Source organism: Fonsecaea erecta (assembly GCF_001651985.1).
Source record: "Fonsecaea erecta strain CBS 125763 chromosome Unknown Scaff4, whole genome shotgun sequence".
NCBI lineage: Eukaryota > Fungi > Ascomycota > Eurotiomycetes > Chaetothyriales > Herpotrichiellaceae > Fonsecaea > Fonsecaea erecta.
The window spans coordinates 2,007,148-2,024,047 of NW_017387247.1; the positions used below are offsets into that span (position 1 = coordinate 2,007,148).

The 16,900-nt window shown below is 54.1% G+C and overlaps 6 protein-coding genes across 6 annotated transcripts; 2 read left to right on the plus strand and 4 right to left on the minus strand.

The window, feature by feature from the left end:
* Positions 1-1,919: 1,919 nt before the first annotated feature.
* AYL99_05491 (hypothetical protein) lies at positions 1,920-3,377 on the plus strand (the record flags this gene model as incomplete). Its single annotated transcript, XM_018837003.1, has 1 exon — positions 1,920-3,377. One exon carries the CDS (start codon positions 1,920-1,922, stop codon positions 3,375-3,377), a length of 1,458 nt encoding a protein of 485 aa, XP_018693856.1.
* Positions 3,378-6,105: 2,728 nt separating this feature from the next.
* On the minus strand, positions 6,106-6,887 carry AYL99_05492 (hypothetical protein; the record flags this gene model as incomplete). Its single annotated transcript, XM_018837004.1, has 2 exons — positions 6,106-6,753; positions 6,846-6,887. 2 exons carry the CDS (start codon positions 6,885-6,887, stop codon positions 6,106-6,108), a joined length of 690 nt encoding a protein of 229 aa, XP_018693857.1.
* Positions 6,888-7,626: 739 nt separating this feature from the next.
* On the plus strand, positions 7,627-8,755 carry AYL99_05493 (hypothetical protein; the record flags this gene model as incomplete). Its single annotated transcript, XM_018837005.1, has 2 exons — positions 7,627-8,167; positions 8,283-8,755. The coding sequence occupies 2 exons, from the start codon at positions 7,627-7,629 to the stop codon at positions 8,753-8,755; spliced, it is 1,014 nt and encodes a 337-aa protein (XP_018693858.1).
* A 336-nt stretch (positions 8,756-9,091) lies between these two features.
* On the minus strand, positions 9,092-11,350 carry AYL99_05494 (hypothetical protein; the record flags this gene model as incomplete). Its single annotated transcript, XM_018837006.1, has 1 exon — positions 9,092-11,350. The coding sequence occupies one exon, from the start codon at positions 11,348-11,350 to the stop codon at positions 9,092-9,094; it is 2,259 nt and encodes a 752-aa protein (XP_018693859.1).
* A 961-nt stretch (positions 11,351-12,311) lies between these two features.
* Positions 12,312-13,967, minus strand: AYL99_05495 (hypothetical protein; the record flags this gene model as incomplete). Its single annotated transcript, XM_018837007.1, has 1 exon — positions 12,312-13,967. One exon carries the CDS (start codon positions 13,965-13,967, stop codon positions 12,312-12,314), a length of 1,656 nt encoding a protein of 551 aa, XP_018693860.1.
* Positions 13,968-14,431: 464 nt separating this feature from the next.
* Positions 14,432-16,339, minus strand: AYL99_05496 (hypothetical protein; the record flags this gene model as incomplete). The annotated part of the gene is made up of 1 exon (XM_018837008.1): positions 14,432-16,339. One exon carries the CDS (start codon positions 16,337-16,339, stop codon positions 14,432-14,434), a length of 1,908 nt encoding a protein of 635 aa, XP_018693861.1.
* Positions 16,340-16,900: the final 561 nt, after the last annotated feature.

Sequence of the window (16,900 nt, forward strand, 5' to 3'; positions counted from 1 at the left end):
AGGCGGATGTGATCGGTCGGTCGGTCGGTCGGTCGGTCGGCACGGACTGAGTAGAATCACTTGAGACGTGAAGATGACATTGTCGATGAGCGAAAGTGATGATTCAGATCCAAGATGTAGGTAGAAATCGAGGGCAGGTGACGACAGATTCAGGCTGCGTGGGATGAGCTGGCAAGAAGATGTCGTGGTACAATCAGACTCCAGGCTCCAGCTGGCACGATACACAATACGAGAAGTGCAGCAAAGGCAGAGCAGCGAGTGAGCGGCCGGTGAAATGTGGAGATACGCGGGCGTCATTGTTTACGCTTGGCGGTTGGCGCGGCAATCATTCACTTGCGCCTCACACTTCTCCAAACCTGTTGATTCCGACGGCACGTTCTGCCTGTCCAGGCTCTCAAACAGATCCCTCGCCTGTCTAGTCCCATCTAGTATAGCTTTTGCCTGAGGGTAATATTGATACCGGACCACAACTGCAGGTAACTTCAATCACAGAAATCGAGATGTGAATGGTTTTGGCTTCCAGTAAATACATGGATCTGCAGATATCTACATCTCAACTACCACAGTCACAGATCTCATGCACGTGATGAAGCTACAACAGGCAATGGATTGATGAACTGCAAGGAACAGGTCAGTGACATCGAGGATAATTGCGATGATAAGGCGATGTCTAGGAGGGCCAGAGCCAAGACGAGGTCAAGACCAGTAACGACGACGAGGGAACCGGTCGGTATGGTGAGAATATGGGTTTCGCACGCCGCTCCCGCTCCCTCATGCCCAGCGAGGCAATCGACTTGGTCAATTGTCTCGTCTCGACGATCGACAGAAGGGGCCGAGGCAGCTATCAATCCACATAGCCCTGTTTATGACGATAACCTCTAACACAACATGTCCCAGGGACGGATGGCGATGCTAAGCTTATCTGGTTCCGTGACAGAACACCATGGCGACCTTCCCTAGGTCAATTATTATCACATCACTTCCGCGTGCAGAGCTCCAGGGGCTGCAACTTTCCTGGCCAGTGGCTGCGGCAACTCTGTCTCGGTGTTCAGTTCGGTTTGTTCTGGGGACTGAAGTGGGATGATGTTGGCAATGTCGATCTCCATCTCAGTCGAAGAGGCCATCAAGACGTCGACGATCTCCTAAAGCCATGAGGCTCGCCTTGCCATGCCTCCTCCGTCAGGATCAGGCTCACGAAACACCTTGCACATCCCGGATTCCTTGATCACCGCTGTAGACCAGCAAGCTCCCAGCAATGCCACAGCGTGGCCTAGTACGACTAAATAACGACACATCTCCGAGAAGCGCCCCGTATGAAAGCGTTTGTTGGACGATGCCCCTCGAAGCCAAATTGATTACTTACTGCGAGAATCTTGTATGGTAGTTCTAGGCACGAGAGACGGGTGGAGGTGGGTCAAGGCTGGGAGGGAAGGTCACCCATTGACAGCACTACTTGTATACACAAAACTGTGGACAAAGCATCCGGATTGTCGAGTCAGCTCGTTTGTCCCTCAGCTGTACTTGGGTATCAATATCTCCTTTCCTTCTCAGATAATATTATTATGTCCTGACATCGAATAGAGCTGCTTCTGGGTTAAACCCTCATTTGTGGAGTGACATGTCAGGGGCGCATGAGCGGTGGCGTGACGCGTGACAAGACTTGGTTTCCACGATGCCATCTCATCGATACTCTACGAATGCACACGACCAACACTGTAAATGCCGGTACCTGCGCCTATACATGCAGAATCGCCATATAAGGGTCACTTGCCACCCCTCTCGCCCAGCCGCGTATCAAACTCACGCAGGCTTGCACCACCCACCACCTTTCTATGCAGTGGTATTGGAATAGACTCGGTCTAGTTCTCGGATTTGCGATTCTTGCCGCTCTCCTCTCCATGCTTGTTGGCCGTCTCGCCATGCCGTCGTCTATATTAACGCCATCCACAGCCGCCGCCGCCGCCGCGCCCTCCCGGGTCGTGGTTGTCGGTTCGGGCCTAGCGGGCCTCAGCGCCTCTTCCGAACTCGTCGCCAGGGGCGTGCCGGTCCATATCCTCGAGCGCCAGCAGAAGCCCGGTGGGAACTCGATCAAGGCGTCGAGCGGCATCAACGGCGTCCCGACCAGGTTTCAAGTAGCTGGGTCGGACTCCGTGGCGGATTTCTACAACGACACGCTGAGGTCTGCGGGTGCGAGCTTCAGGGCCTCCAAGACAGAGGCGAGGCAGAAACTCATTGCGGAGCTGACAGACTCCTCTGCTTCGGCTATCAACTGGCTCGTCGATGAAAAGGGCATCGACCTGTCTCACGTCGCCCAGCTGGGTGGCCACAGCCATGCGCGAACTCATCGTGGATCGGGGCCCACTCCGCCCGGCGCCAGCATCGTGTTGACGCTGCTGAAACAACTCCAAGCCAGTCCCCTCGTGACGCTCCAGACAGGCACAACGGTCACAAAGATCCTGAAGTCGGATGGGGAGGTGAGAGGGGTGCAGGCCTCGCGTGACGGCAAGCCGGAGACAATCGAAGGGCCCGTGATATTCACGGCCGGTGGGTTCGCCGGCGATTCGTCAGGGCTGCTCGCTCAGTATCGACCAGACCTAGAGGGATTCCCATCCACCAACGAAGCGCTTCCGGGATCTCAAAGCTTGTTGACGGGGGTTGGCGCACATCTGATCGACATGGACCAGGTGCAGGTCCACCCGACGGGATTCGTGGATCCCAAGGAACCATTCAAGCGGACAAAATTCCTGGCGGCCGAGATCCTGAGGGGTGAAGGCGGAATTCTCCTCAGAGAAGGACAGAGGTTTGTCAACGAATTGAAACTGAGGAAGCAAGTCACAGATGCCATCGTGGCCAGGCCTCCCAAAGACTTACAACCGACTAAGCAGTGGGATATCCAGATCTTGCTGGATGAGGCCGCATATGAGGTTGCCAAGGCACATGTCGACTTCTATATCTGGAAAGGCCTGATGCGAAAGACAACAATATCAGAGCTGGAGCATTCGGCTTCGGTTCTGGACACGATAAAGCAGTATGCTGCAACCGTACAAGGCAAACATACCGATCCGCTGGGTCGGTCCTCGTTTGGACACTGGGGGTTGCAAGATCCAAGGCCGGACTCGACCGTCTACGTCGGCACCGTCACTCCAGTCGTTCACTATACCATGGGAGGAGCCATCTTCTCGCCCGAGGCCGAAGTTCTGGACAGCAGCGGAACGTCAATCAAAGGACTGTGGGCGGCAGGAGAGGCTACCGGCGGCATCCACGGGGACAACCGGCTAGGTGGAAGCAGCCTGCTCGAGTGTGTGGTGTTTGGGCGGATTGCTGGTCGAAATGCTGCAAAATTCTTGGGGGTACAGGCTCTGCAGACGGGCTCGTGAGTCCAGCATCCGAGCTTGAGATGTTATGTCTCTGCGAGGACAAAGGTTTGGTCCGGGCGAGACAAGCACACTCTCTCTCCTGGAATACCCATTTTGACTGAAGCAAGACAAAAGAAGCATTTCAGAGGCGAAATGATCAATTGGAGAAATATGAACCACCGTATAAATAGACGGCGCAGCATCGAGTAGCAATGCCTGCCGGGAATTCAGCCCGATAGCGCACTAATAGAATATTGAACAGGTAGAGAGCAAGAGATGTCGGACACAGGGGAGTGCCAGCGAGTATTGACGACAGCAGTCCACCTCAGGTCTGTGGGACAGTCGTGGAAAGGCAAGGCGAGGGATAATCTGGACTCGTTAGCCGCTTTGCAAAAGCAGACAGGGAGTTGCACAGAGTAGGGGGAATGCTTTATTTGACACCTATAACGTCAATCCTCTGAACTCCTTCTCAGCGCACTCACACACACACACACACACACACACACACCCCGATGCGTTCTGTTTGCTGGGAAATGCTCCCCAGCAAAAGGCAAAGGGCTCATCGCCCAAACAAAACAAGGGATGTCGCGACACAGATGCAGACCAAGACCATGTGTTTAGCAAGTGACGAAAAATAACAGACCTGAATCGAGGAGTCAGGGAAAGAAAATCGGTGGATGGAACGACTGATTTGGGGGGAGTCCAAATAGAGTGCTTTCGATAGACATGACAGAAACTTGGAGAAAGATTCCGTTGTCCCTGGGCCTCTTCTTCTTGGTTACAATCGAAAGACGCAAAATCAGAATGTCAGCCCCCAGGAGCGTATAGTTGAGCACAACATCGTGTCAGTTAAGCTCTCGGAATAACTAGAGGGGGGAGAGGAAGTGGGGGCAACACAGTAATCAAGAGCCGAATCCTGGGGGCGGGACAAACATATCTTTTTTTAGTGGATTAGCCGTTTGTTATAATAGTTTCAATGAGCATTATGCTTATACTTGTTCTGGCTCGCATCCACTTGCCCAATAAGAACCGGTTAGGAATATCAGCACTAATGGTGGATTGACTTAAGTAGCATGATCGAGAGGGCAGTGCCGGTATACTATCCACCGACGCCTCAGGCTATTACGGAATTTTCTAGGACCCCGTCAAGGAGAGGTGTTATCTGTGCTCTTGCGGAATCTGGCAAGGCTGCGAAGGAAGCCTACCGAAAAGGGGCCCGATCCGTGGGAATACACCACTCGATCTCGTCCCGTCTGTGGGAGGAGCGGCCACAAGGCTGATCGACCCTGGTGACCCTTCACTTCATAGGGACATATGCTCCGTCTTGGTCATTGAGGGGCTCCTCCATTTACCGTTGCTGGTCAATGCGTTTTGCCATGTCTCAAAGAGAGAAACATCACGGACATCTCGACAAGCCGGTGCAGGAATCGCCGCGCCTCAGATTCCGTCCCGGTCGTGGGCCATCTATTTACACTGGGGAGAGAGCCAGTGGGAGTGCTCGACGAGTCGACCGAAGATGCACAGGACTTAATTTCCCCCCCGTGACATGTAGTGGGATTATGGTCTGGGGGCGCGCACCTGGCGGAGGGGGTGGCTGCCCGCTCCACTGTCAACTCTGCTCTTCGGCGGCGTCTTCTCGCAAAGACTTTTGAATTGGACGCAAAATCTCTGAAGCAGGTGAGTTCACTCACACACGTCAGCCCAGGCTCGACTTCAATATAGAGGCACCCACCCAAATCTCCGACATGGCCGCGTTCGCCGGCCTGACTTCTGTTTGGAGTATTGTTCAGCTTTCCACTGCTGACATACACCAGAAGTCAGGTCGACTGACCTTCCTGGTTTACATCTCTCTCCCACTGGCAGGTGTCAGACGCGGTGGACGTAATCACAAAGTGATACCCTTTCGTGTGCATATACATAAGTCGATGCATGATACGGGCAAAGGCTGACGCGCCGCTTCGCTAGCCTCTGACATGGGGCCGGACCACCCGATTTGCAGTGACCCGACCCGACCCGGGTCCGTGTCAGAGCCCACCAGACGGATACGCTCGCTGGTATTTGTCCCGTCCAGAAAACAGAGCGTTCTGGGCTAGGGCGCAGCATGGCTAGTCATGGCGTTAGTGTTTTCTTGCTGCGACCGCTTGTTTGACGCAGGATCTTGGCAACAATGGAGATGGCCCATTGCGCGGGCTAAGCGATCCGCCGTGTCAATCATTCTCCAGAAACCCATGACTATTGATACATCGATTGGGGAACCCATCCCAGCATCGTAAGAAGACGGCAGTGGTTTAGACTGGTGCATTTTCGCTGCTCACACAATCCACTTACCCATTGTACATAGTATACCCGGGGGTGGCCGACGAGGAGACACTAGCCTGATCAGGAATGGAGAGAGTGGGGCCCAGATTACCTGCGATTTGATGTCGGTATAGGATCTTATTCCAGCACTGCCAACAGACTCTAAGGGTGTGAGATTCGCCCACTTCTGATCTGACGACCTCGTGGTTTCAATCCACCGCCCTTGTCAGCGAGAGAGCAAGGTGGGGCGTATGATCAGTTCCATCATCACCACAAAGCTGAACGCCACGTAGGAACAAGAGAGTCTTGGTAAAGACATCGCGTAGCACGAAAATTGCGATCTATGTATGTGTTCAACCGTTGCTCCGTCCTTCGTAATAACAAACTACTACCCACCCACTTTCCATGCATGAAATCCTTCCTCTGGCACCACTGGATCTACTGCCCTGATTTAATGGCCGCCATACCCGCCGCCATACCCGCCGCCATACCCGCCGCCATACCCACCACCATACCCGCCGCCCTGACCACCCTGGCCACCCTGACCACCTTGACCACCTTGACCACCTTGACCGGGTTGACCGCCCTGACTGTGGTACTGGTTGTAGATAGGAGTCTGACCAGGAGGTGGTGGAGCGGAGCTAGGTCCGGCCTGTGGCTGCTGTGGCGGCTGCGGCGGCGGGGGATGACCCGTGATCTGCCATTCTTGTCCATCGAATTGCTGACCTCCTGGGGACGGCTGTTGGTGGTAACGGTCCCAGAGCGGCGCGCCTTGGACACCAGGGTTGAGGAAGCCGTGGGCGTTGGAGTTGGGAGGCAGCGGCTGGGTGTACCCCTGCTGCATCTGGTTCGGCAAGGGCGTCACGGTGTGCCCGCCGCCAATGTGCTGCGTTGGCAGATTTTGCGGCGGAGGCGGCTGCGGCTGTCCCGGTGCCTGGTAATTATGGACGTTGCCCAGCGGCGTGGCTTGAGGCTGCATGTGCGGCGGTGGAATCTGCCCCGGCGGCGCAGGTGGCTGGTGCTGCGCATATTGATTATAAATGGGGGTTTGGGGTGTGGTGGCCCATTGTGCAGCAGCTTGGGGTCCTCGGATGGTTCTCTAGAAGAAACAATGCCCAATTTCTCAGCAGACGAAAGACTTTGTGGAAGGAGATAGAGATGGGCTCATCCCACGAGCGCGGTCAAACTTACCCCGGGAGCCTTGCCTTTCGACTTGTTAGGGTTTGGCCACATGTTGAGAGTGAATTCTCAAGTGTCAAGCTTGGAAAAGACTCAAAGAAAACAGAAATGCTTCTCGATCTCAGATTGAAGGGACAGAGGTGGTTGGGTTGCGAGTGATGTTCTTCTTGTTCTCGTATGGTTCGGCAGAGGACAATATATAACAAACCAGCAGTCTCTTGTACCCCCTGCAAGACCCAGAAATAGAGACATAAAATGCGCAGTACCTGTCTCACTATTCGCCCGGGCTTGCCGCCAACCTATTTCGATCCATATACAAGGCTAAAAGGAAAAAAGGGCATGGGTTTACGGTATCGTGCGACCGCTATCAGCTTACAGCCCGTAAGGTGGAGGCTTCCTTCGAATAGTTTCTGACATAGCCACCGGGAGTATTCTGCCCCGGGAGGGGGTGTATATAAATAATGAGGCTAAGTGGTTCAAGAAATGTCTGAACGTTCTCTGGAAGGATTTTGTGTGACTCTGTGCTTATGGTCAGCGAAATCTAATATTGGCTATAGATGGAGGCGGCAGGTGGTGGGTCGATCCTATCATTCCCGGTTGGGGCATTATAACTAGAACCAAATCACCTTCAGCGTTGATATAAGACAGGAAAGAAGGTATCAATAGCTGGTGCACCTCACTCACTACAAAGTTTCACCGCAACAAAAACGAACATCTAACACTTCTATCTGCTTTTTCCCCTTTTCAATCTTAAAAGTCTCCTGGCCCCCGAAAGAGAAAAACACTGTCGAAAATGACGGATGTCGCAAGCCTCAGCATCGCCTTGTCCATCCACGATATATCGGAACATGGAACCGATGGATCGGGACAACATGGCAAGACTAATGATCAATCCGGCCAGCACAGCGGGCACGACGACCAGTCCAAATATGACGATGGCCAGTGGCACGGCGACCAGAACGGCAAGTTCGATGACGGCCAATGGCACGGCGATCAGCACGACCAATCCAAACCACAGGATAGTCAATGGCATGACGACCAGAGCGGCCAACATGACCAATCTCAACATGACGAATCTCAACATGACCAATCTCAACATCACGACGGTCAATGGCACGACGACCAGAACGGCCAACACGATCAATACGGAAGCCTTGGAGACAAAGACGGGCACGACGGACATCAGCATCAAGACGGCGACTACGACCAGCAGGGCGATGGCTGTGGTGGTGATGAAGATGATGATGATGATGGGAGCTCTCAAGATCTCCCCAAGCTGAAGCAGCACCTGAGCGACGTTGTGAACAAGTACGCCCAGGATCACGATGATGACAGTAAGTTCCTATCCACATCATCCACTCGACGCACCATCCCTTCATCCACCCACGGTATCCATCATGAGTAAGTAGCTCGAGGCTAACTGATGTCTCTTTCTGTTACTGTGTACAGCCATGGACGAGAACGACCAACAGGACAAGCTGCAGGAGCACGCAGAGGTCATCGTGACGGTGACGGAGCAGATCCTCGAGCAGGAGCCGGACAACTCAGACGCGGCCGAGCTGCACGAATGGTTCTCGGCCGCGATCAAGGGCAAGTTCAAGGGCCACCCGGACCTGCCGCACGAGGCGCACAAGATACGGCACCCGCGCGACAACGACGAGCCGGACGACGACGAAGATGGATGCGGAGGTGGCGAAGAACAGGGCGAGGACGGCCAGGGATACGGTGACGATGATGGCCAGTACGGTGATGAACAGGGACACGGACACCATCATGACGGTCAAGATGGACAGTACGGCGAGGATGACGGACAACAGTATGGCGACGAGGGAGACTACGGGGACGAGAGCGGGCATCAACACGGCGGCGAAGAGGACCACGACGGTAGCCACGAGCAGCACCACGGTGGTGGAGGCTGGTGAGCAATGTGATCGAGGATGGGAAATTTGGTGGGATGGGCGTTTGTTCGTTCGTTCTTTTTGGAAAATAGGATATAGAGTTCGTTGACGACTGATGTTGCGTTCAGGGGTTCGAGTCTAGACTGTTCGGGCTATGGCCACTGCCTGACTATAGTGTGAATGACAGTATGGCTGTGTACGTATGTGTGTAACTGAGCTATGTTCGAGGTATGTAAGGCGCTAAGTCGATCATACATACTATGCATACCCGAGAGCGGGCCTTATATACACGTCAGACAGGTATAACAACTCCGCACTGGCAACTACAGAGTATTTCACGAGCAAAGTGAGCCTCCCCGTTCAAGCCATGAGAACGAATTCCCATCTCGGACTCAGGCGCTGCCATGTCTCGAGTCGCACGGCGGCGTCGCGAATAGTCTGCACTCGGTAGGTGATGCCGCCCTTAGTTTCCACATGGAGCAGATCCAGCAGAGGACCGAGCTTGTGGTGCCAGCGACGGTTCTGTCCGATGAGGATGAATAGAAGTCGCTCTGACATTGTACTGCGATACTCGGGGGTCAGACTGATTCCGCCGATACTCTTGCCCATGTCATCGCGCACAACATAGCCATTATACGAGTCCTCGGAGCCTCCAAAGCCCCTCTTGTCACCCTTCTTCACCTTGAGGTCTCGGTCGACGGTGAGGCGGACACTCTGGGTCCAAAACCCGAGTGCATGCGACAGCGGCACCTGTGCTTGCGCCAGCTGCTCCCTGACCTCGTCGCGGACGAGATACTGGCCTTCTCCCATCCACTTATCTCTCGACTGTTGATAGAAGGCAGAGCCATCACCGCTTAACCACGCAGCCGGAAGCTCATGCCATCTCCTACCGTCCTCGCCAATTTTGAAGTAGGCGACCTCTTTGCGTACCCAAGATGGTTCAGGTTGTCCGTCAACACCCCGTCCGTCATCGCCACGGTCATCACTAAAGCCGCTGTCATAGGCCCCGACCACGGATGAGACGGCAGTTTTCAGCCACCCCGCCCAGCACCAACTTGGAAACCCTTGACGTCGCTCAAAAGGAGCTTGGTGCCACACACCATGGTGGAATAGTAACGCTGAGGCAAGGCAGGCGACCGGCATCCCCCAGAAGAACTGGCCCGGAAAGTCAGGCCGTAGCCGGTTGAGCAGTCCTTGCATGCATCGAAGCCTGTCTTCCTCGTGTCCAAGTTCCCGCCTGGACACGAGGTTCATCAGCTCGGCCCACCTCTGGAAAGGCGTGTTGTCGCGCGCCGGTCGGGTCAATCTGAGGCCTTCAATGTCTGTGTGTGGATAGAGGCAGCTCTCGCAATGGGTCCCTTCCTCCCATACGGTGTCCCCGCATTCCCAGAACATCTCATACTGGGTAAAGAAGAGAAGTCGCGGGCTCAGAAAGTGTTCCTGCAGAGTCCAAGCTCGTTGATACCAACCGCTCTCCGATATCGCCCAGATGCGATCCTTGTGCGGAAGTCGCGAGGATAGTGTGATGCCAGATATCTGCCTGTTTATCTGTCGAACGGTACGTGAGTCTTGACGAACGCCAGGGAGACCCGCCCAGGCATCTTTGCCGGCGGCAGCGACGATGGTCAGCGTGGCGTGTGCATATATCTCGTCCATGTGATTGATCTGCGCCTGCATGTCTTCCTCACTGTCTTGCAGGATACACAACGCATCCACCCACAGATAGCGGCAGCCAATGGTCTTTGTGAACAGTATCGCATCTCGAATCGTGAGGGGGAGCAAAGGATGCTCGTCCGTAAGCACATTCTCCTTGGTCAGCACCGCCTTGGTATCTTTCGTCAATTTGAGGAAATCACGTTGACTGATAAGATCGCCCCAACAGTAGCTCAGGGCGCAGTAGCGTACGGGCGAGTCAGCAGCGACTATACAGCGTCTTTCCACGTCGATGAACATAACACCTGCTTGGGCAATATCGGTCCACGGCGCTGGACCGCAGGTCTTATTACCATGGAATTTCTTACACATCTCAAGCCACAGCTGCGGAACACGAGGGTCGATGGCCCGTCCTCGTAGTGCCATAGGGCGCCAGCTTAGCAGCTGGTCCTGCGACATCCCTGTTGTGGATCGCGGAAACCAATCGGCAGTGGCCCTAATTCCGCTCGAGACTCCCTGGATGCTGAGATGCCTCACGATACGACGAGAGCTGTTTCCATGCCGCATCCGCCTCAAACCCTCCTGAGTGTGGTTCTGCACGGGCCCGAGTCCCATGTCCGTCGTAATGACCGTGCCTGATCTGATCAGCGTGAAAGAGACCCAGGCCAGGTCGGCTGAAAACTTCAGGCTCGCAAAGTTCGGGTCGTGAGCCAATCCCAAGAGCACCAGGTGGCAGAAGGCACACGTCGAGAAGTTTTGAAAAAAGCGTAACCATGGCAGCTGATGGTCCCGCCACCGAAACGCGTCCATCAAGTCGAAATCGGGGGTTTCAGAGGGGAACAGCCACTCTTCAATGTTGTACGTTCGACATCGAGCGCACAGCAATTGGGGAGTCAGCCCTGCACCGGAGTCTGCCAGGATCATCTCTCGAAGGCGTTGGGCACCGATCTGATCGAGCTGGGCCATTGGTGTCACGTTCGCGGAGTACTGGTGGCTCCGGATCAGAGACGATCATTTGGATATGAGGTGTTGTTCCACGGAATGAAGGACAAATGTCATTTCTATTGTCATGGAATCGCTGCAACTGGTTCATAGAAAGTCACTGCCGATTGGCTCTCCTGACATCAGCACCTGTCCTTACAGAGTCAATCGGTGGCTTCTCCTCGCTGTCTCTGCGATTCTTAGGATGAATGTCCCAGGAATACACGCAGAAGTCACATCGAGAATGGAATGGGCCTGGGTTGGAGTGGATCTTCTCCTAAGCCACAGTGCTTTTAGGGTTACCGCTGGAATACTCATGGTTATTGGAGGCAGTGTTGTGCCGGGCCCGGCTACTATAACTTTAGCAAGCTGAAAAATTAGTGTAACCGAAAAGACGGCGGCGACACCAGCCGTCCAGCTATACAAGTAGAGGTAGCAGGTGCATTTAAACAACTATCTGCCAGTGCAGCCTGCATTTTATCGTCACCAGCGTCCGGATAACAGAAATAGATCGCGTTCTATTCTAGGGGAACGTTACCTGGTTCAGCGATTCATCTTGCTGAATGTGGAGAGGGAGCCATGTCTATGTGTTCGAGGCTATGAAAGATCATGGACAACAAAAGGTTGGGAAGAATCGTCTGGGCCTTGAATTCAGCCTAGTGGGCCTCACTTAATCTATGGCTTCCTTTTGTGAGTTGATAAGCGACGCTGAGCAGTAGCGGGGGTGGTGGTGGCGGTGATGTGGCGGAGCTGTTCCAGTCGTCGTTTGTGGGATATTGTTGTTGCGACTTCGGCCTTCTCGTTTGGCGTAGAACTTCGCTCAAGGAACTTTTTCTTACCCTAGATTGATGGCTTGAGCAGCGAGTAATTGGGGTAGGACCTTGTTCGCGAGGGCAAGGCTCGAATCATATAGTCAGATTTCGGCATCGACGTATTACCCCGGGCTTCAACACCCCGTCTCCTGTAGCACAGTTTCCCACCTTGTCTCGTCCAGCCTTAGGACAGCCCTCATCCCGCCCTCGGCCCGTTCCATCAACCCGTCTTCCTGGGAAAGAGTGTCCTGGTCACTGATCTGCTTCGCTCGCTCCTCGCGCTTTTGGACCAGAGCCAGCAGATCCGTCAATGCGCTCGCCTCCAACCTCTTCCTCAAATCTGCACATATTCTCTGTCGCCAGTACATCACTCCGTCCTTGCCCAGTCCTCGATTTGACAGGTTTTGCAGCGCCTTCTCGACCTTATCACCGGCAATATTTCCGGACGAAGTCGAGATTCCCAGGAGCACATCGAATATGTCCAGCATGAGGAAGATCGTGTAGACGTTGGTCGGGTTGTGCCGACCAACAAAGCGCTGTGGGTTTACGAGGAAGTAAATCCGAAGCACGTTCACCAGAGCTTCGTCGAAGGCCTGGTATTTCAAGGCCTCGAGAATGAGTCGCATCGCCATTTCAGGAAACTTCCCCGTCGTATAGAGGGCAGGGTAGTCGAAAAACCGGTCTGACTTGTCCATGCTCGCTGCAGCCCTCCGGAAGGCATCAGGGTTTCGCTTTTCACGCGACATATGGCGTTCAACAGACTCAACCCACTTATCAAATTGATCTGGGAGGCTAGGTTGCTCAGCAGCGAGGTCCATAGCGGCTTTCATATCCGAAAGACATTTGGGGCAATTGCACGTAAAGAAGTAGTCCTCCATGAGCTTCGTTCTCCTGGCGCTCGCCGACGCCGTGGGTACAATGTAACAATTGAAAAATTCCTCGTCCTGCTGAATATCTCTTAAAGGAATGACGCGGATGAATGTCCGCCGTTCATCGTCCGAGAGCTGCGTCGAGCTCATCCAGCCGCTGGTCATGGTGTGTTGAGGCCTGTGGACAGCCAGATTGGGTTCACAGCTGTGGTTAAACTTGGCCACGAGAGGCTCCAGCATGACGCCGATACCGCCCTGGATGGGCGTAGGAAGCTCAGTGGCATTGGACTTCATGATGAAGATCAGTCGCTGTATCGTCTCGATAGCCATGCTCGACGCCGCCAGGTGTTTGATCCCTTCGGCCATGTCCGTCAAGTTCGACCGCCCTCGCGCCGCAAGGATCTGTTCGTGCGACATCAGCTGCGTGATTCGGTGCCATTCGCCACTCGGCACCTTGTCGCGGTCCTTGAGGAGCACCGCCCGTAGCACTGCCCGCAGGAGGGCTGGGGGCAGGTTGTTCTGCACCCGTTTAAAGATTTTGCATTCGAATTTGTGGTACGCGTGCCACGACTCGACCTGGCAGTTTCGGCTGCAGAAGCGGGCGGCGTGGCAACCATTGCAAATCTTCAGCTGGACCGATGCGTGGCCGTACCCGGGGATGGGCAGCGGACTCTCCGTGACGACGAGGCAGTGGTAGCAGGTCGTCGGCAAAAAGTCCGAGTCGATAGCCATCATGGTCGGATAGGGTAATGTGCATATCGGCTCCTTGACAGACAGGAACTGTTTCGCGAACACCCCTTGGCCCTTTCCCGATATGGGGTCGATTCTCAAGGTCTTCTCATGTTTGCTGTCGAGATACGACGCTTCCGGGGCCTTGCGCTGTTCGATAAGCGAGTCGAGGAGGGCATCCAGCTCATCCATTGTCTGGTTTTCCGACCACAGCTTGGGTGCGAAGTTGCTCCTCCGAGTCACAAAAAAAGATTACCTTTGCTTCAAGTTGGATGAGGCACCAAAATTACTCAGGCTGCTTCCAAGACTGGTTTTCTGTGTCTGCATCTACGTGGATAAAAGTGACAGTGAGATTCGACCTGGTTATGCGACTGGGACATGCGGCATCAGCAGGATAGGAGCATTTAATGACACTTGATGACACTTAATTCGACCGATACCAGGACTGTTGGGGGAGTTGCTGCGAGGTTTAGCTGGAAAGAAATGTGCGTTGCTCCACACATTACGCGCCTATCATGTATATACACTGTACTTGGCTCGCCCTATTAGCTACCGAGAATTAGTGGTCCAAGCCTCTCTCTCCCGTGGTAATCCCTGTGACGGGGAACCCCGGTAAAGAGTATCGGCTAGGAAAATGTTTGTACTGTCTCCAATGCTCAAATCCTCAACCACAGGAACTGATGCGGTTTCATGTGGATGCCCGCGTTCCGCAGGTTGATTACATATCCACTCACCAGATCTTTCGCCTCAGCAGGCATCGCCATGAACCGGTCACGTCCGATCCATTGGGCTTCATCCGAGAAGTTGCAGAGACACAATACGCTCGAATTCGCACCGGGTCGTTGATACCCAAGGATGGCGGGATTGCCGGAGTAGAACCCAATCGCCCTTCCTCCTGCGAGTTCCTGTGTCGTTTTGCGCAAGTGGATGAGGTGCTTCATCCCTGCATATATCTGACCCGGGATGGTGTCGACATCATGTCGTTCGGCATAGCGCCCCTCGGGATACCAGGGACGGTTCACCCATCTGCTGTCGTCCATTTTCGCTGGGTCGTTCAGGTAGCTGTAGTCGTTGAGCTGTCCGACTTCATCTCCCAGATATATTAGCGGGATCCCACCCGTGCTCATGGCAATGGAGTATGCGAGCAGGATCCGCTCAATGGCGTGGTCTTGCATTGACTCCAAGCCAGCCAGAGAAGCTGTGGTGCCGGATATCCTACACTCGCCCGTCTTTGGATTGTCCTGAAAGGGCACTCCCCGGGCAAAGCTGCCGGGATGACGATTCACGAAGAACGCATTGAGGAATTTCCGGTGATTGCGACCGTCCTTGGCGAGTTCTCTGGCGTCCTCGTCAGAGAACGTCCAGCCGATATCGTCGTGAGATCGGACGTAGTTGACCCATGCACAGCCCCGAGCGATATTGTGTCTGCGCTCGATCGCCTGGGACAGCATTGACGCATCTCTGGTTGCCAGCGCCTCCCATGTGAGGGCCATCTGGAGCGGATTATATGACAGTTGGCACTCGGATCGGTCGATGTACTGCACCACGCAATCCGGATGGACAATGGCCTCGGATTTGAAAAGCACGGACGGCGCTGCGATCCGACACAGGGCGTTGAACGCTCGGAGCAGTTTGTGGACCTCTGGGAGATTCTCACAGTCTGTGTTCATCTGTTTCCACATAAATGCGACGGCGTCCATCCGGAAGAGGTCGACGCCCACGTTGGCCAGATACAGCATCTCCCCAGCCATGGCCATGAAAACGGCTGGGTTTGAGTAATTTAGGTCCCATTGAAAGTGATAAAATGTCGACCATACGAATCGGCCGTCTGGTAGTTGGATGAAAGAGCCCGGGTGGTCGTCGGGGAAGATCTCCCGTGTGGAACGTTCGAACGCTGAGGGAACATTGCGATCCGGGAAGATCCAGTACATGGCTGAATGCTCAGGATCGCCCTCGACCGCCCTCTTTGCCCACCGGTGCTCGCTGGAGGTGTGGTTGAACACGAGATCAAGCACGAGGCTGATGCCGGCCTTTCTCAATTCGGTGGCCAAATCTCGGAGCTCATCGATCGTCCCCAGATCCGGCTGCACGTCACGGTAGCTCGACACCGCATACCCTCCGTCATTGAGAGGCTGAGGAGCCAGGAACAGGGGCATCAAATGGAGATAGGTCAGTCCCAACTCTTTGAAGTAGGGAATGCGTTTTTTGATACCAGCCAGGCTGCCGGCGTAGCGGTCGACGTAGCAGACTCCTCCTACCATCTGGTTCGAGAGGTACCAGTCGAGGTCAAGTTCTCGCTGCTTATCGATCTTTTGTAAATCAGGGGATCGGTCTTGCCAACTCTTTCCACAGATAGTTATCAGATCGACCAGCTGATCGAGACAGTCATGTCTGTAACCGTATAGCTCAGCGAAGATGGCAAAAATGGTGATGAAGTTCGTGTCGAGCCTGGCGGAGAAATCGTTGTCCTCGAGAATCGAAGTGCCATCCTCGGTCTTTCTCAACTCCTGGAGGATGTATGCTTTAGCGGCACGAGCCTGCTGCTCAATAGATAAACTGTTCATCGAGAATGGATCAGACACGGTGCTGTAAACGCTTCGAGTGACAGACCAGGGTGTAGTACAACTGGCGTGATTCAAAATTTATCTGAGTGAGGGCTGAAGAAGCAGAGGAATGTGGAAAACAGCATGCTGGTTACCTCTAGAATATTTTGACTCTTTCGAGGCCAGGAATCCTATAGCAACAGACGGCTTGAAACCATGGGAAGGCGCCGGCGCTTCTCTCGGCCAAATTGTATTTTTGACAGTTACGCCGAGCGAGCGAGCGATGTGCTTGATCAGTCTATTTTCGATTGAGTGATCTTCCAACGGAGGAAATACTCCAAGGCCCGAGCCTTTTCGACCTTTTCGTGAGCGTATTGAGGTGCAGGAGGTGGAAGTTGACAAAAGACCCGGGTGCTCAATAACATGGCGACAGAAGAAGGAAAAAAGACATTTCGTTTTGAAGGATTCCCGAAGTATACCGAGGGGAAGAATACACAGAGTGAATTCTGTATTTAGATACAGGAAATCTATTATGCCCCATGCATCAGTCCTGAGGCTCTTGGTTACACAAAAGCCCGTTTG